General features: G+C 41.2%; 1 protein-coding gene across 1 annotated transcript; it reads left to right on the top strand.

Moving 5' to 3' along the window:
• The first annotated feature begins 51 nt into the window (after positions 1-51).
• LOC140017079 (putative late blight resistance protein homolog R1B-23) lies at positions 52-3,455 on the top strand. Its single transcript, XM_072071433.1, has 2 exons — positions 52-1,163; positions 1,548-3,455. The coding sequence occupies exons 1-2, from the start codon at positions 294-296 to the stop codon at positions 3,234-3,236; spliced, it is 2,559 nt and encodes an 852-aa protein (XP_071927534.1). The 5' UTR covers positions 52-293; the 3' UTR covers positions 3,237-3,455.
• The last annotated feature ends 16,278 nt before the right edge of the window (positions 3,456-19,733 follow it).

Here is a 19,733-nt window from a genome sequence, read left to right as displayed (position 1 = left end):
TTTGTAAGATTTAGGGTTTCCGATACTTTAATCCATCATCCAAGAATGCTCATCGGGAGGGACTGAAATTGTTGAGAAAACTTCTGACAGATTCACCACAGGGAAAAACTGAAAGCAATAAGACAATCTGGATCCATATTTCAGCTTTGGCTAAGGAGGTAAGGTTTGCTGTTAGCTCATTGAAAGGCAAATCATTTGCACGCAGGCATCGTGATGTGCTTGAGGTGCTTAAAGTTTTCCTGACTGAGGCATTTTTCACGGAGCTACTTAATAGTCAACCTTATTCAGATTTAATGATTCATGATAGGGAGAACATTGAAACCATTTATGGGGGGCTAATATTGATCAGAACATTTCTAATGGGTCCAGGAGAGAAGAATGAGGAGCTCTTGTCTGGGGTTGTATCAGTATCTAAATTTGTAAGATCTCTCTATGACTCATTCCTTGCCAGCAACTTTAGAGAAGATTTGGTTGGGAATATAAATCTTTTACTCCCTAAGTTGGTAAAAAGGATTAAACCCCTCAGGGAAGAGATCAAAAATATTTATTTGCAACAACGAAGCTCAATGGATTATAACTTCCCCAGGACTAATGGAGTGGGATTTATGGACTTCCTCTTGGGAAATCTGGGAGTGCTTTACAGGAAAAAAGATCTGGGGAAGCGGTTTATTGATAAATTCGATTCTAATGCTTGCATGAAGCATTATGTTGAAGCCCTATCCAGACAGGTGAAGATCATGAGATCTCTTCTCAAGAATATAATTGAGCAGTATAATGAGCACTCAGACTTGAATGATCTCCGTTCATGCGTAATAGATATGGCATATGAGACAGAGTATTTTATTGACAAAATACTGGTTGGCGGTTGTGTTGAATGGTATCATGCACTATGGTTTTCTGATCTCATAGAGGAGTTTAAAGTCATAAAACTTCAGGCTTCAGCAATCTTTGATAAGATGTATAGTATTGAGGTCCATAATGTTGTGCATACTTCGGGAAGTTTAATCTCACCAGCTATTGTGCCCAATGTGGATGAAGTTGTGATTGATCTTGATGATCAGGCTGAACTGATTATGGATCGACTTACAAGTGGAACATTGCAACAACAAGTCGTTTCAATTGTTGGCATGCCTGGACTAGGTAAGACCACTCTGGCTAAAAAGGTATACAATGATCCTTCGATTACCTATCACTTCCATATTCGGGCATGGTGTTATATTTCTCAAGTGTATCGTAAAAGAGAATTGTTACTTAACATATTAAGTGACATTATGGAACTTACTAATGATGTTCTTGAACTGAGTGAGGATGATTTAGAGTTCAAGTTGTACCAATGTTTAAAGAACAGAAAGTACCTCATAGTTTTGGATGATTTGTGGAGCAGAGAGGCATGGAATGACTTAGAATTTTCACTTCCGGATGACAAAAATGGAAGCAGAATATTGATTACAAGTCGTCTTACTGATGTAGCTTTGACGACAAAATCTGATAGTATAGCTCATTCACTTCGTCTGTTTTCTGATGATGAAAGTTGGAATTTATTGCAGAAGAAGCTTTTCAATCGAAAAGATTGTCCTGATGAATTGGTGAACCTGGGAAAGAAAATAGCCAGAGGTTGTAAAGGTTTACCTCTTGCAGTTGTTGCAATATCTGGTCTCCTTCAGAGAACTGGCAAGAAGCAAGATTGGTGGGAAACAGTTGCGAGAACTTTAAGCTCATGCATTGCTGATGATCCAGAAATGAGGTGCATGGACATCTTAGAGCTAAGCTACTCACATTTGCCAACCTATCTGAAGCCATGCTTTCTGTACCTTGGAGCGTTCTTGAAGGATAGAGAAATTCCAGTTTCAAAGTTGACACGTCTGTGGATAGCTGAAGGTTTTGTACAGAATCCAGAGCTAGACAGTTTAGAACACCTGGCAGAGAAATACTTGAATGATCTAATTGGTAGAAGCCTAGTAATAGCTTCCAAAAGAAAGTCCAATGGTGGAGTCAAAACACGCCGTGTTCATGACATGCTGCGTGCTTTGTGCTTAGTTAGATGCAAAGAGCAAAACTTTTTGCATTCGATAACTGGGTATGATGAACTTTTTGCTTCTTCCCATGAGAATTTAGATTATGGTGTTGATCCTGGTTATTGTCATCCTTCAATTTCCATTACATACAAAAAATATCGGCTGTCTATTTGTTCAAGACGAAAGCATTTTGCTATGTCAATGCCTTCTGGGCCATGTGTGCGCTCTTTACTCTTTTTTGCCACCAATGATATGTATCCACGATGTCCTTACAACGTTGGCTTCATAACAGACAATTTTAAACTTCTCAGGGTGTTGGATTTAGAGTGCATCAACATGGGCCATTGTTTCCCTAGGGGATTGGAACATTTGGTTCATTTGAGGTATTTAGCTGTTTGTGGTGACTTAGACTCTATTCCAGCATCAATATCCTGCCTCTGGAATTTAGAAACTTTGCTTGTGAGGGGATTGAAAGGTAAAGTTGATCTGCCGCATACGTTTTGGAGCATGGTGAAGTTGAGACATGTGCATGTAAAGAGCTTTACTTCCTTTAGTTTCGTCAAAGAAGATTCATCTCAGTTAGATAATCTTGTTACTCTTTCCTCCCCAGTTCTCTTTTCTGGGGAGGAAACAGAGAAGTTGATGAGGCAGTTACCCCAACTCCAGAAACTGGGATGCATATTCTCAGAATCTAAAGTTGATACTGGTAAAGGCTATGGGTTCCCACTCTTGGGCTTTCTAACACAACTTGAAGCACTCAAGGTAACATATTCCGGAAGATTTTGTCATCCTCGTAAATTTGACTTCCCCTTGAATCTTAAAAAGTTGACTCTGTCAAAATTTTGCCTACCATGGGATTGTGTTTCAGAGATTGGGAGGTTACCCAACCTTGAGGTTCTCAAATTACTTTCTAGAGCCTTTGAGGGTGAAAGATGGAACATGAAAGAAGGAGAGTTCCTTAAGCTTAAATTTTTAAAACTTGACACTCTAAACATTGCTCAATGGAATGCCTCTGCTGATCACCTGCCCAAGCTGCAACAACTTGTGCTGCGGAATTGCAGGCACCTTGAGGAGGTTCCCTCTGGTTTTGCAGATATCCCTACATTGGTCATGATTGAGATGCAACTGTGTCGAAGCTCAGCCGAAGAGTCAGTCAGAATTCTGAAGGAGGAACAACTGGGATTGGGGATTGATGACTTAAAGGTCCTCATCAATTGTTGAGACTCAGGTTTCAGATTGTCTCAATCAAGTCAGTGGATGCTCACTTTGTAAATCTTCATCTTGCTATGTTTCAGCTTTGGAAAGTTTGCATCATTAGTTGACGACTAATTTGTTTGCCCTTTCCCATGGTCTCTAAAATTGTTTGGTGTAACACTTTTGTAGTTAATATTGTCTGTTCATCAGGCAGTTCAGTAAGAGGTAAAGTTTGTTTCAGTATAACAGAGCTGATTTCTGTGGTGCCTTGTTCATCAAGGTCATTGGACACCAAGAAAAATTTTATCAAAACAGGAAAAAGTAACTGAATAAAACAGAAAAGGTTTGGTAAATGAAAAAAGCCTTCCATGCAACAGCTTAATGGAACGAATGATGGCCAGAGATGAACCTTATATGTCGGGGGAAAGGACAAGGCCAAAAAAACAGAGAGATGGTCGGAAAGGATACTGGTTGGTTGCATTAACTGCTGATTTTTGGATTATTTGTTAACTGACCAGATCTCTTACCAGTAGGTCATGGAAATATTTTGTATTTTAGGTACTTCAAACAGCCCTTTTTCCCTTGTGCTTCCTGGTGGAAATGCAACTCTAAAAGTGGCAACTTGATAGAGCTTCTAATTAAAAACAAGAAAATGAGATATTTCCCAATTCAAAAGGACTCATTTTTCCAATTCAAAAGAACACGATGCCGCCGAAGGCTCATCCCAGTTACTAGAAAGGTCAAAATATCCGTAAAGAATCTGGTGCATGGATTGATTCTCTTCTCAAATTATCAAATCAGATCCTCAGTGCTATTTAATCAGTGACAACTTGATGCCACTCCTTCATCCGATACCAAGTGTCCAATTAATTTAAGATTAGATATTACGCGCTAATTTAAATTAACTGAACACTTGATATAATTTAAAAAGTGGCTTGCACTGAATTACCACCGAAAAAAGTGATAGTGAGGATTTCAATTCGTCAAATTATTTCACCTGTGATTGAGACATTTGGCCTCAATTATGATATATTCCACCTTTGAGGTGGAGAAATCTCAACTTGGCGATTTCAATTTCGCAGCCTACATACCAAAAATAGCTAATCATCCAACATATAGATAGCTTGGGTTGTTTTTCTCATGTCATTAGCTAGTAGTGGCATTTGAAGAACACATATGTTATGAACCTCTCCGATCTAGGTGCCTATTTCCAGAGCTTCCCCAGTGTTAATTCCTATCTCATCACAGCCAAACTTTGCACTGCTTGTCCGTGCGCAAGAACTCTAACGGCTAAAAGAACTGAAAGTATGTCTTACTTAGTCAACTTGATAGTACTTCTTTTGCATATGTAATCATATTCTCAATTTGGCTTTTCAGTTTTGTTTGAAAGAGCACCCGTAACAGCATAACCACCAGAAAATTGCTGTTAATATTCGCCATGATAGAAACTCAAGGTATAAAACGTTAGTTGCTCTATGATATGATGGTAGTTTTAGTGCAAGCTGTCAACTATGTGTCTAAGAGCTCTGTCTTTCTCAATCTCTGTGTAGTTGGAAGCTTCACTGTTGGAAGTTTGATGGCTTAGACCACTTAAATTTCTTTCCAAGAGAAGTGTTGGATATTTTAATAAAAATATCATTACTATTTTGAATTCATTCACATGTTTATATTTTGAATTCAAATGCAATAAGTTACAAATTCTTTAATGAATTTTCAGTTACAAAATCAACCATTCAAAAGGGTAACTTATGAGATTTATGCCTTGTATTTGTAACCTATGTAATGATTAGGTTTTAAGAATTTATTTAGTGAATTTTGACTATTATACAATGAACCTAGAATTTTTTAAATTTTGTAAATGAAAATATGACATATTTATTCCATTTAATGGTGATATTTTAATACTCCTAAAGTTTTAGCCTATAAATAGAGGCTACTATCAACTGAAAGCCAATCTAGATGATGTTAAAGGCATCCGGTATGGTTTAGTTATAAGTATAATTGATTCACTATGAGAGTAGATTTCACATACATTAGAAAATTACGCCATAATTAGCCAAAATAATAGCATTCACTTAACTGATAATGTCATTTTCAAGAGTAGTAAGGAATTCCATGCCTCTAGGAGTTTTCTAGAGTATTTTTGTTACTCTTATAGTGTGGATTTAATTTCTTGTACTTGTGATAGTCTAAATAATAAAAGAGTTCAAAAAACGTCGGTAATTGTCACTCTTCCCTGTGGGATTGACATCTAATACCCCTATGCTCAATAAACAAACTGTATACTTGCAGAAAAATCACATGTGGGTTATTAAGGATTTATAAATGTAAAACTTGACTGTAGATGAGCTAACTGTATATATATACCCCGCGCTCGTCATGTTTGGTTGAAGTAGATTTCAATTGAATTTGGACATGGGAGATTTGGCAATTGGGAAAATATCCTATGCGTGTTTTTCGTTGGACTCAAGGTTTTCATGCTCATAAGGAATCATCTTTGGTTCCGGTATGGGTTTTGCCACTAGCCTTACCGATTCATTACTTGGACAAGCAGTCGCTCTTTGCAATATTATCCCCAGTTGGAAAGCCCCTTTTTCTGGATTCAACAACTGTAGCAGGCATGCGTCCTAGTGTGGCTAGGATGTGTGTAGAGATTAATTTATTGAGGCCATTTTGTTCAAGAGTATAGGTGGCAGTCAAAGATGAGATACGTTTTTGGCATGCTATAAATATATTCATGTATAATTACCAATCATATGTACAATTACCAATCATTGTTTATGGTTCTGAGTCGACATGAGAGGTACCTCCCACTCGAATTGGTGTGGTACATGCTATCTCTCCGAGAACCAATTATAGTACTGAGACAGTATGAGAGGTACCTCTCACCCGAATTGGTGTGGTACATGTTATCGCTCAGAAAACCGCTTATAGCACTAAGATGGTATAAGAGGCACCTCCCACCCGAACAGAGTGTGGTACATGCATCCACTCAGAGCTTACAAGTTAAACATATTCATGTACAATTACCAATCATATGTACAATTACTAATCATATATGTTCATGTAACGAGTATCACATAATTAAAAGAGGGAGAGAACGAGAGCGATAAAGTATACCCTCGTCTCGGCAAGTTTATGTATCATATATTACACTTGTACACTAATCTATTTACTCTCCAAGTCACAAGTTCGAGCTAAATTAAAGAAATTTTTCTAGCTAAATCGTTAAAATAATGCTCAAGAGAGATCGAAAGTGGTTTTTGATTCAAGTCATGATAAGAAATCTCAAATCCAAAAGATAGTACCGTTTTCACTTTCGGCACGAAAATCGAGAAAAAAGGGTAAATGATTTTCATTTCCTAAAACTTTAAGTCTCATCGTGTCCAAACCTAAAAAGGCAAGGAGCATGCACATCATCCAAACTAATGGAGTTAAAAACTCGTTTAAAGTTCACTTATTTTCATAGAAAAATATCAAAATTAAGGTTCCAAAGTTCAAGTATGAAACTAGTGAAATTCACCAAGAATTATTCTAGTCAAAAGTATTTTTGGCATAAGAAACTAGGGTGCTGTTCATGATACGGTGGGGGATGTTGTGATGCTGCAGAGTGTTGCTGTAACTGAATGTCTGGAGGTGGAGTGCGCGGATGCGTTGCGACCTCCTGAGGTTGGGACGCTATCAGGAGAAGTGCGGGATGGTGATGTTTTTCTTCAGCAGTTTGGTCTGTCTGCTGCGGCGCTGGTGGAGGGGGCAGTTGAGGCGGCTGCTGATTCTATCATTCACACGCTGGCAGACCAAGTGATTCATGAACCTGAGGAGGTGTTGGAGGAGGCGGACACGGCAGCTTTGGGTTGTGAGAATGGGGGCCTAGCGGCTCCAATTCTGGTGGACCAGGTTTGGGTGGAGGTGGGGGATCAACAGGGAGCTATGGTTGCGAATCTCAACTTGTCACCTCGTAAGGCCAGCGTGGAAACAGGTTCGGCCTTGGGGGTTTCGCAGCAGGGGTTGGAGGGGTTGAGGGACTCTGGAAACTGGCATATGGTAGTGAGTCGTCGTGACAGGAAGAAGGGTGGTTCGCCCCCTCCTTATTTTCTAAGACCGCGCTCATGATTAAAGCCCTCTTCTGGAATGTTAGGGGCGTGGATAATGCCCTTACCATAGCTCGGTTGAGGAAGTTGAAGCGGATGCATAAGATCTCTTTGTTAGCTTTGTGCGAACCAAAGGTGGGTCGCGTGCGTCTTGATATTATTCGTCGAAAGTTAGGTTTCCCCCAGGCTTTCTCTAATGCGGAGAGCAGGTTGTGGGTGATGTTTGACCATGACTTCAGTTGCGACTTGTTGGCTACCTCGTCTCAGTTTTTGGCGCTGCGAGTGACTCACTCCGTCTTATGGAGTTCCTTTGTTGCGGTTTTTGTTCATGCCTCGTGTGTTACCCAAGAGCGTGAGGTGCTCTGGCGTCAGTTGGTGGGGGTCTGCCCACGAGGGGGTCCGGTGATAGTTCTAGGAGATTTCAATGTTATTACTGGTGCCAATGAAAAGAAAGGGGGGCGTCCTTTTTGTGCGCGGGAGTCGGACTCCTTCCTAGGCTTTATTGAGGATGCTGATTTGGCAGACTTGGGGTTCACTGGATCCCAGTTTACGTGGTGTAACAACCGGTGGGGCAGAGCCAGGGTTTGGAAGCGCTTAGATAGGGTTTTCGTTAACCAGGAGTGGTTGAACCTAGCGGTTACCACGTCGGTTGCCCATTTGAGTAGGGTTGCTTCAGATCACTCTCCTTTGTTAGTCTCTTGCTCTATGGCGAGGGGTGGGGTTCCTACCAGTTTTCGATTCCTTGATGTTTGGAGGTCGCATCCTGAGTTCCAGAGTGTGGTTAGGCAGGCATGGGAGGGGGAGGGGGAGGGGCGGCCGATTAAAGTCCTTCTCAGGAAGCTAAAAGCGGTAAAGCAGGCATTGCGCAGATGGAATAAAGAGGTTTTTGGGAATATATTTGATCGTGTGAGGGAGCATGAGGCTAAGGTCTCGGCTCTGGAATGCTCTTTAGAGGAGGGTCCATCGGAGGAAGGGCTATATCAGCTGGTACAGGCTCAGGGTGAACTCAAGCAATCGTTGCTTACCGATGCGGGCTTTTGGCGTCAAAAGGCATGCTTGCGGTGGTTTCGGGAGGGGGATGCCAATTCTAAGTTTTTCCATGCACAGGTGAAGCAGCGGAGGGCTCGCTCGTTTATACATCGGGTGAAAGATGGTGACGGAGTTTGGACGGAGGAGGCCGGCAGGATTGAGGATTTGGCGGTTGCTTTCTTTGAGGGCATTTTGTCACAGTCTGACCGGGGGCAGGTGGACCCATCTCTACTAAGGGTGATCCCGTCGATTATTACTGAACAGGATAATGAGAGTCTCCAACGGTTCCCCACAGAGGAGGAAATCAGGTCAGTCGTTTTCCAGATGGATGGTGAGAGTAGTTCTGGTCCAGATGGCTTCAAGGGGACTTTTTTCACGACTTGTTGGGAGATAGTGAAGGTGGATATTGTCAGGGCTGTTGTTGATTTTTTTGCAGGAGCGGAGCTACCCTGGGGCTATACGTCTACATGGTTGGCTTTGATTCCCAAGGTTCCCGGGGCTTCCTCTTTTTCAGAGTTTCGCCCGATTAGCTTGTGCAATTTTGTCAATAAAATCATTTTCAAGCTGTTAGCGAGGCGCTTGGAAAGCGTGCTGCCAAAGATAATTTCGTCGCAACAGAGTGGCTTTGTAAAGGGTCGGCAAATCTCAGACAATATTTTGCTGGCCTTAGAGATGTGCTCGGCGTTAGGAAAGAAGGTGCGGGGATCTAATGTTGCTCTCAAACTAGATATGGCCAAGGCATATGATCGGGTATCTTGGAATTTCCTCATCCAAGTTATGAGACGGTTTGGATTTGGGGAGCAATGGCTTGACATGGTTTGGAGGCTGATCTCGTCGTGTCATTTTTCGGTTCTGGTTAATGGGAAGCCTTGCGGATTCTTCCAATCCTCTCGTGGGTTGCGTCAAGGGGACCCTTTATCCCCGGCCCTATTTATTATTGCAGCTGAGGTTTTGTCTAGGCGCTTGAATGAGCTACCTCGAGACTCGAGGTTTGTCCCATTCTTGGTGTCGCGGGACTCTCCGCCGCTGACACATCTGGCCTATGCTGACGACGTCATCGTTTTCTGCAATGGTGGCAAGCGGTCTTTGGAGTGTGTCAGGGAGGTGCTACAGGGTTATCAGGAGGTGTCCGGGCAGCTGGTGAACATGGCGAAGAGCTGTTTTTTGGTTGGCAAGAAGACTTCGGTGGCTCGCAGGAAGATTATTGCTCACGTCACTGGTTTCTGTCCTAGATCTTTACCAGTCACGTACTTGGGATGCCCGTTGTTTGAGGGGTGACGAGTGAAAGCTTTATTTTCTGACTTGCTGACTAAAATTTCCCAACGGATTGCCTCCTGGCATGGTCGGTGGTTATCTATGAGTGCTCGGGCCCTATTGATTAAGCATGTTTTGTCGTCCATGCCTATTCATTTTCTTGCGGTGATAGAGCCCCCAAAGGGGGTGATTTCTGATCTGGAGCGGGTTTTGGCTAGGTTCTTTTGGGGTGAGACGGAGTTTGGAGCGAAGCGGCACTGGTCGAAGTGGGAGAATTTATGTTTTCCGGTGGATGAAGGAGGGGTTGGTTTTCGGTCTCTTCAGGCGATTGTGGAGGCTTTCTCCTGTAAGCTTTGGTGGATGTTTAGACATGGGCAATCTCTCTGGGCGCAGTTCATGACGGCTAGATATTTCGAGCCTCTGCATCCAAATCAAGATCCGTTTTCTGTCCAATTATCTGTTACGTGTAAACGTATGCTTAGCGCCCGTACAACCATGGAGCATTGGTTGTTGTGGGATCTCTCAAGAGGGGAGGTGGCTTTCTGGTGGGATAACTGGAGTGGGCTAGGCCCATTGGCGTGGAGGTTTCCTGAGGAGGCGTCGGATGCAAGGGTTACGGCTTTTTTACGAGAAGGGAGATGGGATTATTCGGCTTTGGCATCAGTGCCCGCAGTGATTAGGGATGCTGCCCAGGGATCCTTTTTCTGTTTTGGGTTGGACCCAGATACCCTAGTTTGGTTACGGGATCCTTCGGGAGTTTTCTCGATTAGGTCGGCATATCAACTTGTTCGCCCGGCTAGGGCTCGTTCCTGGGTTTCCTCTTTCTTTTGGCATTCCTTCATCCCACGTAAATTCTCTTTCTTTATGTGGCGTTTAGTGAACGGCCATTTGCCGATGGTTGACGTGCTCGAAAAGTTCCAAATTCATGGTCCTTCTAAATGTCACTGCTGTGTGCTTGGCCAGTTAGAGACGATGGAACATGTTTTCTTAACAGGGCAGCTAGCCTCTGCGACATGGGCGTTTTTTGAGCATTCTCTTGGATTATCGACATCGGCTGCCACGGTTCGCTCCCGGTGCGCCACTTGGTGGTTAGTCCCCGGGAAAGGTAAGGTTATACGCTGGTTAATGCGTATTCTCCCAATCCTCATTTTATGGTTTCTATGGCGGGCCAGGAATATGTCCAGGTTCGAGGGTCAAAAGATTGGCGGCTTGCAGGTTCGGGCTCTTATTGTACATGAGGTCAGAATGCTTGTCAGAGCCCATTTTCCGGGTATTACGGTGCTTGGTCAATGGGATGAACTTCTGAAGGCCCTGTCTGTGGTTCGGAGGGCTTTAACTTCAACGCCGGTCAGGTGGGCTTTCCCTCCGACGGGCTGCTTTAAGTTAAACACTGATGCTTGTGCCACGGAGCGTGGTAGCGGGGGCGGAGGGGTGATTAGGGATTCGTGTGGGAAGTTTATTGTTGCTTTTGCGAACTCCTTTGGTGGTGTGGACTCTTTGCAGGCGGAGGCCCGCGCTCTCCTCTTGGGGCTTCAATTGGGACGCCATGTAGGGGTCTCTCGGTTAATCGTAGAATCTGACTACCTGGTTCTGATTAAGTGTTTAAGGGGGGAATGGGGAGTCTCTGCGGGGATTCGGCCTATCGTTCGTGCTATCCGGGTGGGTGAGCCAAGCTCTCACCACTTCTGCCATTGCTATCGGGAGGGGAATACAGTGGCGGATTCGCTAGCTGCATATGGGGCCATGTCAGGTACTCGAGTTATTTTCACTAAGGGCTCACAGTTGCCAACTCGTACTATGGGACTTTTGGCTTTGGATCTGCAAAATTTTTGTAACTTCCATTTTGCTTTTAGGGGCTAAGGTTTTCGCCTTAACCCAGGCTATGTTTTCAGTCTTTCATTAATGAAAAAGTGATTGATCCAAAAAAAAAAAAAAAAAACCAAGAAAGTGGCACAACCAAGAAAATGCGTTAAGAGAGATTTAACCTTCGGAAACCAAGATTTGAAATGAAAGTTTAAAGTTCCACAATCGTCGACTCTTAAGAACCTTACGCGTTACAACCCAAGTCTAAAGTCATACCATCCCAAACATACAAGTTCATACAACACAAGTACGAACATGCAAGCCGAATATCTGAATCAGGGATTGCACTTTTCCAGCTTCAAGCAGCAATCCAAAGCATTAAGTACACCTAGCTTAGCGTATCTCCAATCCGATACATGACATAAGTAACATTAGACATTACAAACCGCAAAGCGAAGTCATAGTATTCATTTACATCCATAAGAAAGTCTAAGAAAATTGTAAAGCTCTCAATTTCCAGAACCTACCAAGGAAAACAAATATACACGGTGAGCCAATAGCTCGTGAGGCCAATAAAACACACATGCACGCACGTTGTTCAAGTAACAATCCCAATATTCAAGTAGAACGATAAGGTTCAAGTAAATTACAATTCAAGCGAGACAAATAAACAGAAACAATTCAATGATATAGGAGCTCTCAGGAGCTATTTTCCACTTGCTTCGCCACGGCTCGATCTGATACCCCCTCATGATGACACTCCGTCATCCGGGTGGGTATTATATCCGTAGAAACTTCACTTATTACTTCCTCCGGCCAACATTCCACCCTCTCAGATCCGTAACCAAACACGCACGAAAAGGGCGATACTCGTTGAGTATGCCGAACGAGATCTCAAGAGATCAAATTTTGATTGTTGAACACGCACGAAAAGGGCGATACTTCACGAGTATGCCGAACAAGATCTCAAAAGATCAAGTTATGTTTTGTTATTCCCTTGGCTTATCAAGCTTCTCGACCAAGCCCATGCTGGCTCGAGTTGCAAGACTAGCTAAGAGAAGATGGGCGTCCCCATAAGTCGAGGAGTTTCACTCCACCCGACAACACGTCACGCACGACACGCACGGCAAGCACAACACGCACGACAACACGACATGTACACGAAAACGGGTATATTTTAGCCGACGAGGTTCACTCAAATCGACTTCGAAAACCAAGTTAATACAAGTAAAGTTCAAGTAAAGGAGAGCGAGTGCGATAAAGTACACACTCGTCTCATCAAGCGATATTCACGTATATAAGCAGGTAAATCAAGTAAACACGACAAGTCATGCACTTGACACTCACAATTCAAGAGTAATTGAGCGAGAGAATCGTTAGTTGTCCTCTCCGGGATTCTCTTCAAGACTAGCTTGAGCACCTGAAGCAATTGACAAGTATTTTTCACTCATAATCACACATTAATCAAGGAAGGAGTTACACTCATCTAGACTTGTCACTACCTCAAATCAAGAACCTTAGCCACTAAAAATAAAGGTTCAAAAGTGAGGTTTTATTAACACAAGGAAAAATAATTTCCTTCATGGAATCAAGTTTAAAGTGACCAATTATCATCAAGAAGGAATAACGGGTTTTCAAAATTTCATTTTCGAAGAAATCGGCAAATTTCAGCTTTGCACGTCAAACTTAGAAAAATCAAATCTTGTATTCAATAGGTCTAAAATTGGAAAACGTGGTACCGTTGGAAACTACTTCCAGAGTACTAAAAGTTCCTAGAAGACACTTTTCCACGAGTGTAAGTGAAAGGCACTCAAATTTTTGACTCAAAGTTGGTAACTTGAATTACCAAAACAGATTTAAGTTGGTTTTTGGCCAACTTTGGAAATTCGGCAAAATTCACTTGTTTGGAACTAGCTTTTGAATTTGGTACTATTTTAGAGTCACAATCCAAGAGTATAACAAAATAAACGGAACGAGGAACGGAGTTTTGAATATTAAGATATGGCAACTCAAAGTTACCAAGATTCCCTTGTGAAACATGGGTTTTTTTCAAGCTCGAGTCATGAACTTTGATAATTTATTTGACCCATGGAACGGTTCTCGGAATAACATCATAATTAGCAGTATAATACTACCATATAAGGGTTGTCCCTCTACCAAATTTCATAGGAAAATATGCACGGGAAGCCACTTAACAAAATCACTCAAGTTTCCAAAATTTTAAGGCAAAGCTGCCTTGAATGTGAAAATTTCCTTTTCTAAACTTTTGATCCAGGAAAATCCTCTAAACATGGTTCATTTGCATAGAAAAGGTTTAAGCGTCATCCCAGAACAACATTTGTGGTGATTAACACCAAGAGATTTAATTTGCAAGTCTACACCGAGCCTTGCATCAAATCTGTCTAAAAATCAGGGTTTTCAAGGACAGAGCAGGTTTCCTATTTTGATCATAGATCACTCAAATTAACTCGGAATTTGGCATGGTTTATGGCGTTGGAGAAAACATTCATAGAGCTATAATTTCACAGAATAAATCACTTTGAAATTCGGCACACAACTAGCTCGAATTCGAGCCACAAGTTGCAGCCTCATCATTTTGTTCTTGCAAAACAGAGAAACTGGACAGCCGACTTAAAATGTTTGGTTTGGCTCACATACATGGAAACAGAATGTGTATTTTATACCGTTGGAAAGGCTGGGATGTCTAGTTTCAAATGCCACTGACGGCACTTGATTTCGACATCGGAGCACAGAGTTATGGCTGAAATAAGAAAACTGGTCAGAGCATTACGAAAATAGTTTTCCAGATTTACTAGTTTCACGAAATTGATCCATTTGACCAACCAAACTTCAATATTTTTAAATGAAACTTTGTACACCATATCTTCAACATATAAGCATGATATACAAGTCATGAAACCCTCAAAATTTTGCAAAAAGGGGTGCGATTTAAACAGGGCAAATCTGAACATTTTTGAACTACACATCCCTTGAAGTCGAGACTAGCTAGGTATCATTAATTTACCCAATTAAACACTAAACTAGCATTATATCCATCATCAATCATTTCAACATCCATAAATCCAAGGGTGGGAGTTCATAGAGCCCACCATCAAAATTCTCCAACACGAAATAAAACAAATAACATGTAATTTTGGCAAATAATTCCACCACAATAAATCTGTCATCGCTAAACAGAATTCCAGCAGCTAATTGGTCATAAATCCAACTTGTTACTCGGCTAAAACATGATATTAAGTACTCAATTTCGGCATGCAATTACTTAGCTAGTCGATTAACATTTCCAGTTCAAGATTAAATTCAAACAACAGTTATAATCATCCCAAAATCCAGAAATTTGTGCAGCTCTTCCTCGGCTAAGCTAGTATGCGACAGATTTCTTGTTTCCTCTTATTATATTTTTTTTTCTTCTTTAGCCGAACTGATTAGCCTCAGGCAAGACTTACACACCTAGTTATTAACTAGTTAATCATAGCTATCAGTTCAGATTACTCCAATTTAAACAAAATTAAAGCTGAAATTCTGAATCATCTCACGGCACATTCTATTTTCACCAAAACAGATTTTTTTTCTTGCTCTTAATCTCATCAACGCACATAAACACGACATGCAAGTCTTAATCTCCTTGTTTTTACTTAGTTAATCCCAAATTCCTGCTCAGATTATCCCAGATTATCGAATCAAAGTTGCAAATTTCCAGCTCAACTCTTGGCAGCTCCCATTTGTAAGATTTAGGGTTTCCGATACTTTAATCCATCATCCAAGAGCTTGAACATCACATGCAAGCTTATAACAGCATCATCTACCCAAAATCAGCTACTCTAAAGCCGGAAATTACCTTGCTTTGAAGCTTAGCTCACGCAATAAGGTTCTGCAATTTTTTTCTCTCCTCTTGGCTGCTATCGCACTTGGTGTAGCTGGTCTGGCTCAGGGGTTGCAGCTGTGGTGTTTGTGGTTGGGTTAATCACAGCTGGTTGAAGGTGAGGAAGGGATGAAGCTCACGCACTGACTCTCTCCTTTCTCTCTCGGACAGTTGCAAAAGTTACAGCTTGCGCGGCATGCAACTTTTTCTCACTTTCTCACTTCACTCACAGCTTTACGGTTGGAGAAGGGAAGAAAGCTTTCGGTTATTTATCTCTCGGTGTTAGCAAGCAGAGGAGTATGTAGTTGGTTCCTTTTCTTCCTTATTTGCTCTCGGGTCTTATTGCTTAGGAAAAACAAGATTGTTTCTTTTCGGTGGCTAGTGGCAGGCAAGAACAAATAAGGCTAGTTTCTCTCGGTTTCCTTCCTTTTCTTTCCTTTCGAATCGCAGATCGCAGAATGCAACTCCCTCTCTTGCACCTCGTCGATGATAACAAGGCGAAGTAAATGTTGTGGTTGAAGCTGAGATAAGGTGGAGGTGATTTGCGGTGAGGGAGAGGTTGAGTGTTTGGGAGGTTGTGTGTTGGAGTGGAGAAAATTGTATTGGCCGAATGGTTTGTGGTTGCATGGGAATTTTTAAGATAGTGGGGAGGGGGTAGTTTAGTCTTTTCACATCTCCTCCAAATTTCTACTCGAGTCCTCAATTCTAATCCAATTCCAAAGTTTACCCCAAAAGTAATTTGAACGCCTAATAATGCACTAATCTCGCTAAAGTTTGGTTATCGAAATTTTTATGTCTAAGTGCGTTTAATATACTTGTATCGATTTTATCTAAAATTTATCGGTTTCGTCTTAATGTGAAAATTCCTATTAACATTTAACGTTATTAACTTACCTTAAAATTACTTATTGGAATTCAAATAATTTATTTTGAGGTAGTAAAATTAATCAGCTCTAGGAATATTAGTTTAACGCAATGGAAACTAAGTACTTTAACATTTTATATTAAGGCGACAAAATTATTCTAACTCCAGAGGTATTAGTTTAGCAAAACAAAACCAATTAATTTAATATTTTGGCACAATTGTTTTATATATAAAGAAATTGTTTTCATGCCCTTATTGAAAAGCAAATAGATGTAATACTAGAATTTACCAAGGAATTAAGAATGCTCATGACATATGCATTGATATTTATATATATTTTCAGGGTTCTCACATCCTACCCTCCTTAAAGAGAATTTCGTCTTCGAAATTCATACCTTCTGAAATTTGTGGTGTGATCATGTCATATGTTCGTTCATACGTCACTGGTCGGTTCCTCCTTCCATTGGCTTGTCGAGGGACAGTTCCATTTCCCACTTATTTCTTATAACATTCCACCATGCTCGAGCCGATCCTTCAAGTTGGAACACAGCAGAATTTACTTCTCTCTCCTCGGAATAATCTAGTGCATCAAATATATTTCTTATATTTTCCAACCAACTCTCAGCTATATCGGGGTTTGGACCCCCAGAAAATTTAGGAGGGAAAAAAAACTTTTGAAATCTCTCTAAAGCCCTATCCTCTCCTATTTCTTGGTTTCCAAGTTGGTTCATTTGTCCAATTTCCTGGCCTTGTTGGGATACCAATCGCTCTAATATGTCTATCATGTGAGTAAAAACTAACCCAATTTGGTTTTCTACCCCAACCCTAGGTTCAGCGTTTCGGTCGGCGGTGGATTCTCTATCTCCTCCTTGATTTCGAGGTCGTCTGGGTTGACGTCCACGTCGTCGTCTCCCAGCTTCCATTCTCACAACTAATCTATACATGTATGTGTAAATGGCTCACTAAACCAAAATTATCTATGCACACGTGTATTTAACAATTCTCAAAATGAACAATACAACTATATCCACAGATAACATTTTCACAAATGACACATTCACAGTTAACATAGAATTTAAACTAGTCTCAATTAAGTTGCATGCCATTACAAAATTAAAGTTAATCAGGTCATAATACAAGTTGAAATCAAAGGTCACTTGTCCAAAGTTTAAAAATCTTTAGCAAGCCAACCATTAACTAGAGTACATTCATCTCCAAGAATAACCAACCTTGGAGTTTCTAGTTAAAGCCTCAAGTCCCATGTTCAAACTCAGAGAATATGTACAACTGGCTCACTTAAGCGTCAAGTGGGAACCAAGTCAATTCGCACTAGGACTGGCCATCTCCAGATGCAAATAAACTCAATCACCACTATTCCTCAAAGAAAATTTCACAAAAGGTCTCACTCAAGCAATCGATCCAAGATTCACATTCAATTTCATACATATACTTATGAAGATTACAAGCCTAGAGGATACCTCGAATCTTATGATTTACCCAGTCAAATTCGATCTTATAGATATCAACCAGTACCAATGTTCAAGAACTCAACTATCACTTTTCAAATCAATTCTCACACAATTCTCTTCAGTTTCTTACAATATAAGAAACACTAGTATGCAAACCCACTTAAAACAAACACTTCAATATTACTCAATCAATCATCAAGTATTAAGATCACATTCCACTTACTAAACAATCAAACTCCACAGTCCGGCATCCTATGCTTAAAACCTAAGATACACTACAAAGATCAAGAGCCTAAGCTCTGATACCACTTGTGACGGCCCCACTTCTCCCCAAGGCGAACCAAGGGGTATCTGCGGGACGCCTGCCCAGCTCTCGCCAGGACTCACGCAAGAAATCTAGCCAAAACCCTTCCGAAGAATAACCTAATCTATTACAATATCGCTTTCCTTCAAAATGGTCAATAACCAAACCACATTAACTTCAGAGATAACAGCATTTCAATATAGCCAATCGTCGACTCTTAAGAACCTTACGCGTTACAACCCAAGTCTAAAGTCATACCATCCCAAACATACAAGTTCATACAACACAAGTACGAACATGCAAGCCGAATATCTGAATCAGGGATTGCACTTTTCCAGCTTCAAGCAGCAATCCAAAGCATTAAGTACACCTAGCTTAGCGTATCTCCAATCCGATACATGACATAAGTAACATTAGACATTACAAACCGCAAAGCGAAGTCATAGTATTCATTTACATCCATAAGAAAGTCTAAGAAAATTGTAAAGCTCTCAATTTCCAGAACCTACCAAGGAAAACAAATATACACGGTGAGCCAATAGCTCGTGAGGCCAATAAAACACACATGCACGCACGTTGTTCAAGTAACAATCCCAATATTCAAGTAGAACGATAAGGTTCAAGTAAATTACAATTCAAGCGAGACAAATAAACAGAAACAATTCAATGATATAGGAGCTCTCAGGAGCTATTTTCCACTTGCTTCGCCACGGCTCGATCTGATACCCCCTCATGATGACACTCCGTCATCCGGGTGGGTATTATATCCGTAGAAACTTCACTTATTACTTCCTCCGGCCAACATTCCACCCTCTCAGATCCGTAACCAAACACGCACGAAAAGGGCGATACTCGTTGAGTATGCCGAACGAGATCTCAAGAGATCAAATTTTGATTGTTGAACACGCACGAAAAGGGCGATACTTCACGAGTATGCCGAACAAGATCTCAAAAGATCAAGTTATGTTTTGTTATTCCCTTGGCTTATCAAGCTTCTCGACCAAGCCCATGCTGGCTCGAGTTGCAAGACTAGCTAAGAGAAGATGGGCGTCCCCATAAGTCGAGGAGTTTCACTCCACCCGACAACACGTCACGCACGACACGCACGGCAAGCACAACACGCACGACAACACGACATGTACACGAAAACGGGTATATTTTAGCCGACGAGGTTCACTCAAATCGACTTCGAAAACCAAGTTAATACAAGTAAAGTTCAAGTAAAGGAGAGCGAGTGCGATAAAGTACACACTCGTCTCATCAAGCGATATTCACGTATATAAGCAGGTAAATCAAGTAAACACGACAAGTCATGCACTTGACACTCACAATTCAAGAGTAATTGAGCGAGAGAATCGTTAGTTGTCCTCTCCGGGATTCTCTTCAAGACTAGCTTGAGCACCTGAAGCAATTGACAAGTATTTTTCACTCATAATCACACATTAATCAAGGAAGGAGTTACACTCATCTAGACTTGTCACTACCTCAAATCAAGAACCTTAGCCACTAAAAATAAAGGTTCAAAAGTGAGGTTTTATTAACACAAGGAAAAATAATTTCCTTCATGGAATCAAGTTTAAAGTGACCAATTATCATCAAGAAGGAATAACGGGTTTTCAAAATTTCATTTTCGAAGAAATCGGCAAATTTCAGCTTTGCACGTCAAACTTAGAAAAATCAAATCTTGTATTCAATAGGTCTAAAATTGGAAAACGTGGTACCGTTGGAAACTACTTCCAGAGTACTAAAAGTTCCTAGAAGACACTTTTCCACGAGTGTAAGTGAAAGGCACTCAAATTTTTGACTCAAAGTTGGTAACTTGAATT

Source organism: Coffea arabica, chromosome 11c (genome assembly GCF_036785885.1).
Source record: "Coffea arabica cultivar ET-39 chromosome 11c, Coffea Arabica ET-39 HiFi, whole genome shotgun sequence".
Classification (NCBI taxonomy): Eukaryota; Viridiplantae; Streptophyta; class Magnoliopsida; order Gentianales; family Rubiaceae; genus Coffea; species Coffea arabica.
This window is presented reverse-complemented; position numbering and strand designations above follow the sequence as displayed.

What these genes read in the sequence shown, in the direction of transcription:
- LOC140017079 (XM_072071433.1), top strand. Translation starts at nt 294, where the DNA reads ATGATTCATGATAGGGAGAACATTGAAACCATTTATGGGGGGCTAATA. An exon ending in AGACCACTCTGGCTAAAAAG is followed by an intron (nt 1,164 to 1,547) that starts GTATACAATGAT and finishes AATTTATTGCAG; the next exon opens with AAGAAGCTTTTCAATCGAAA.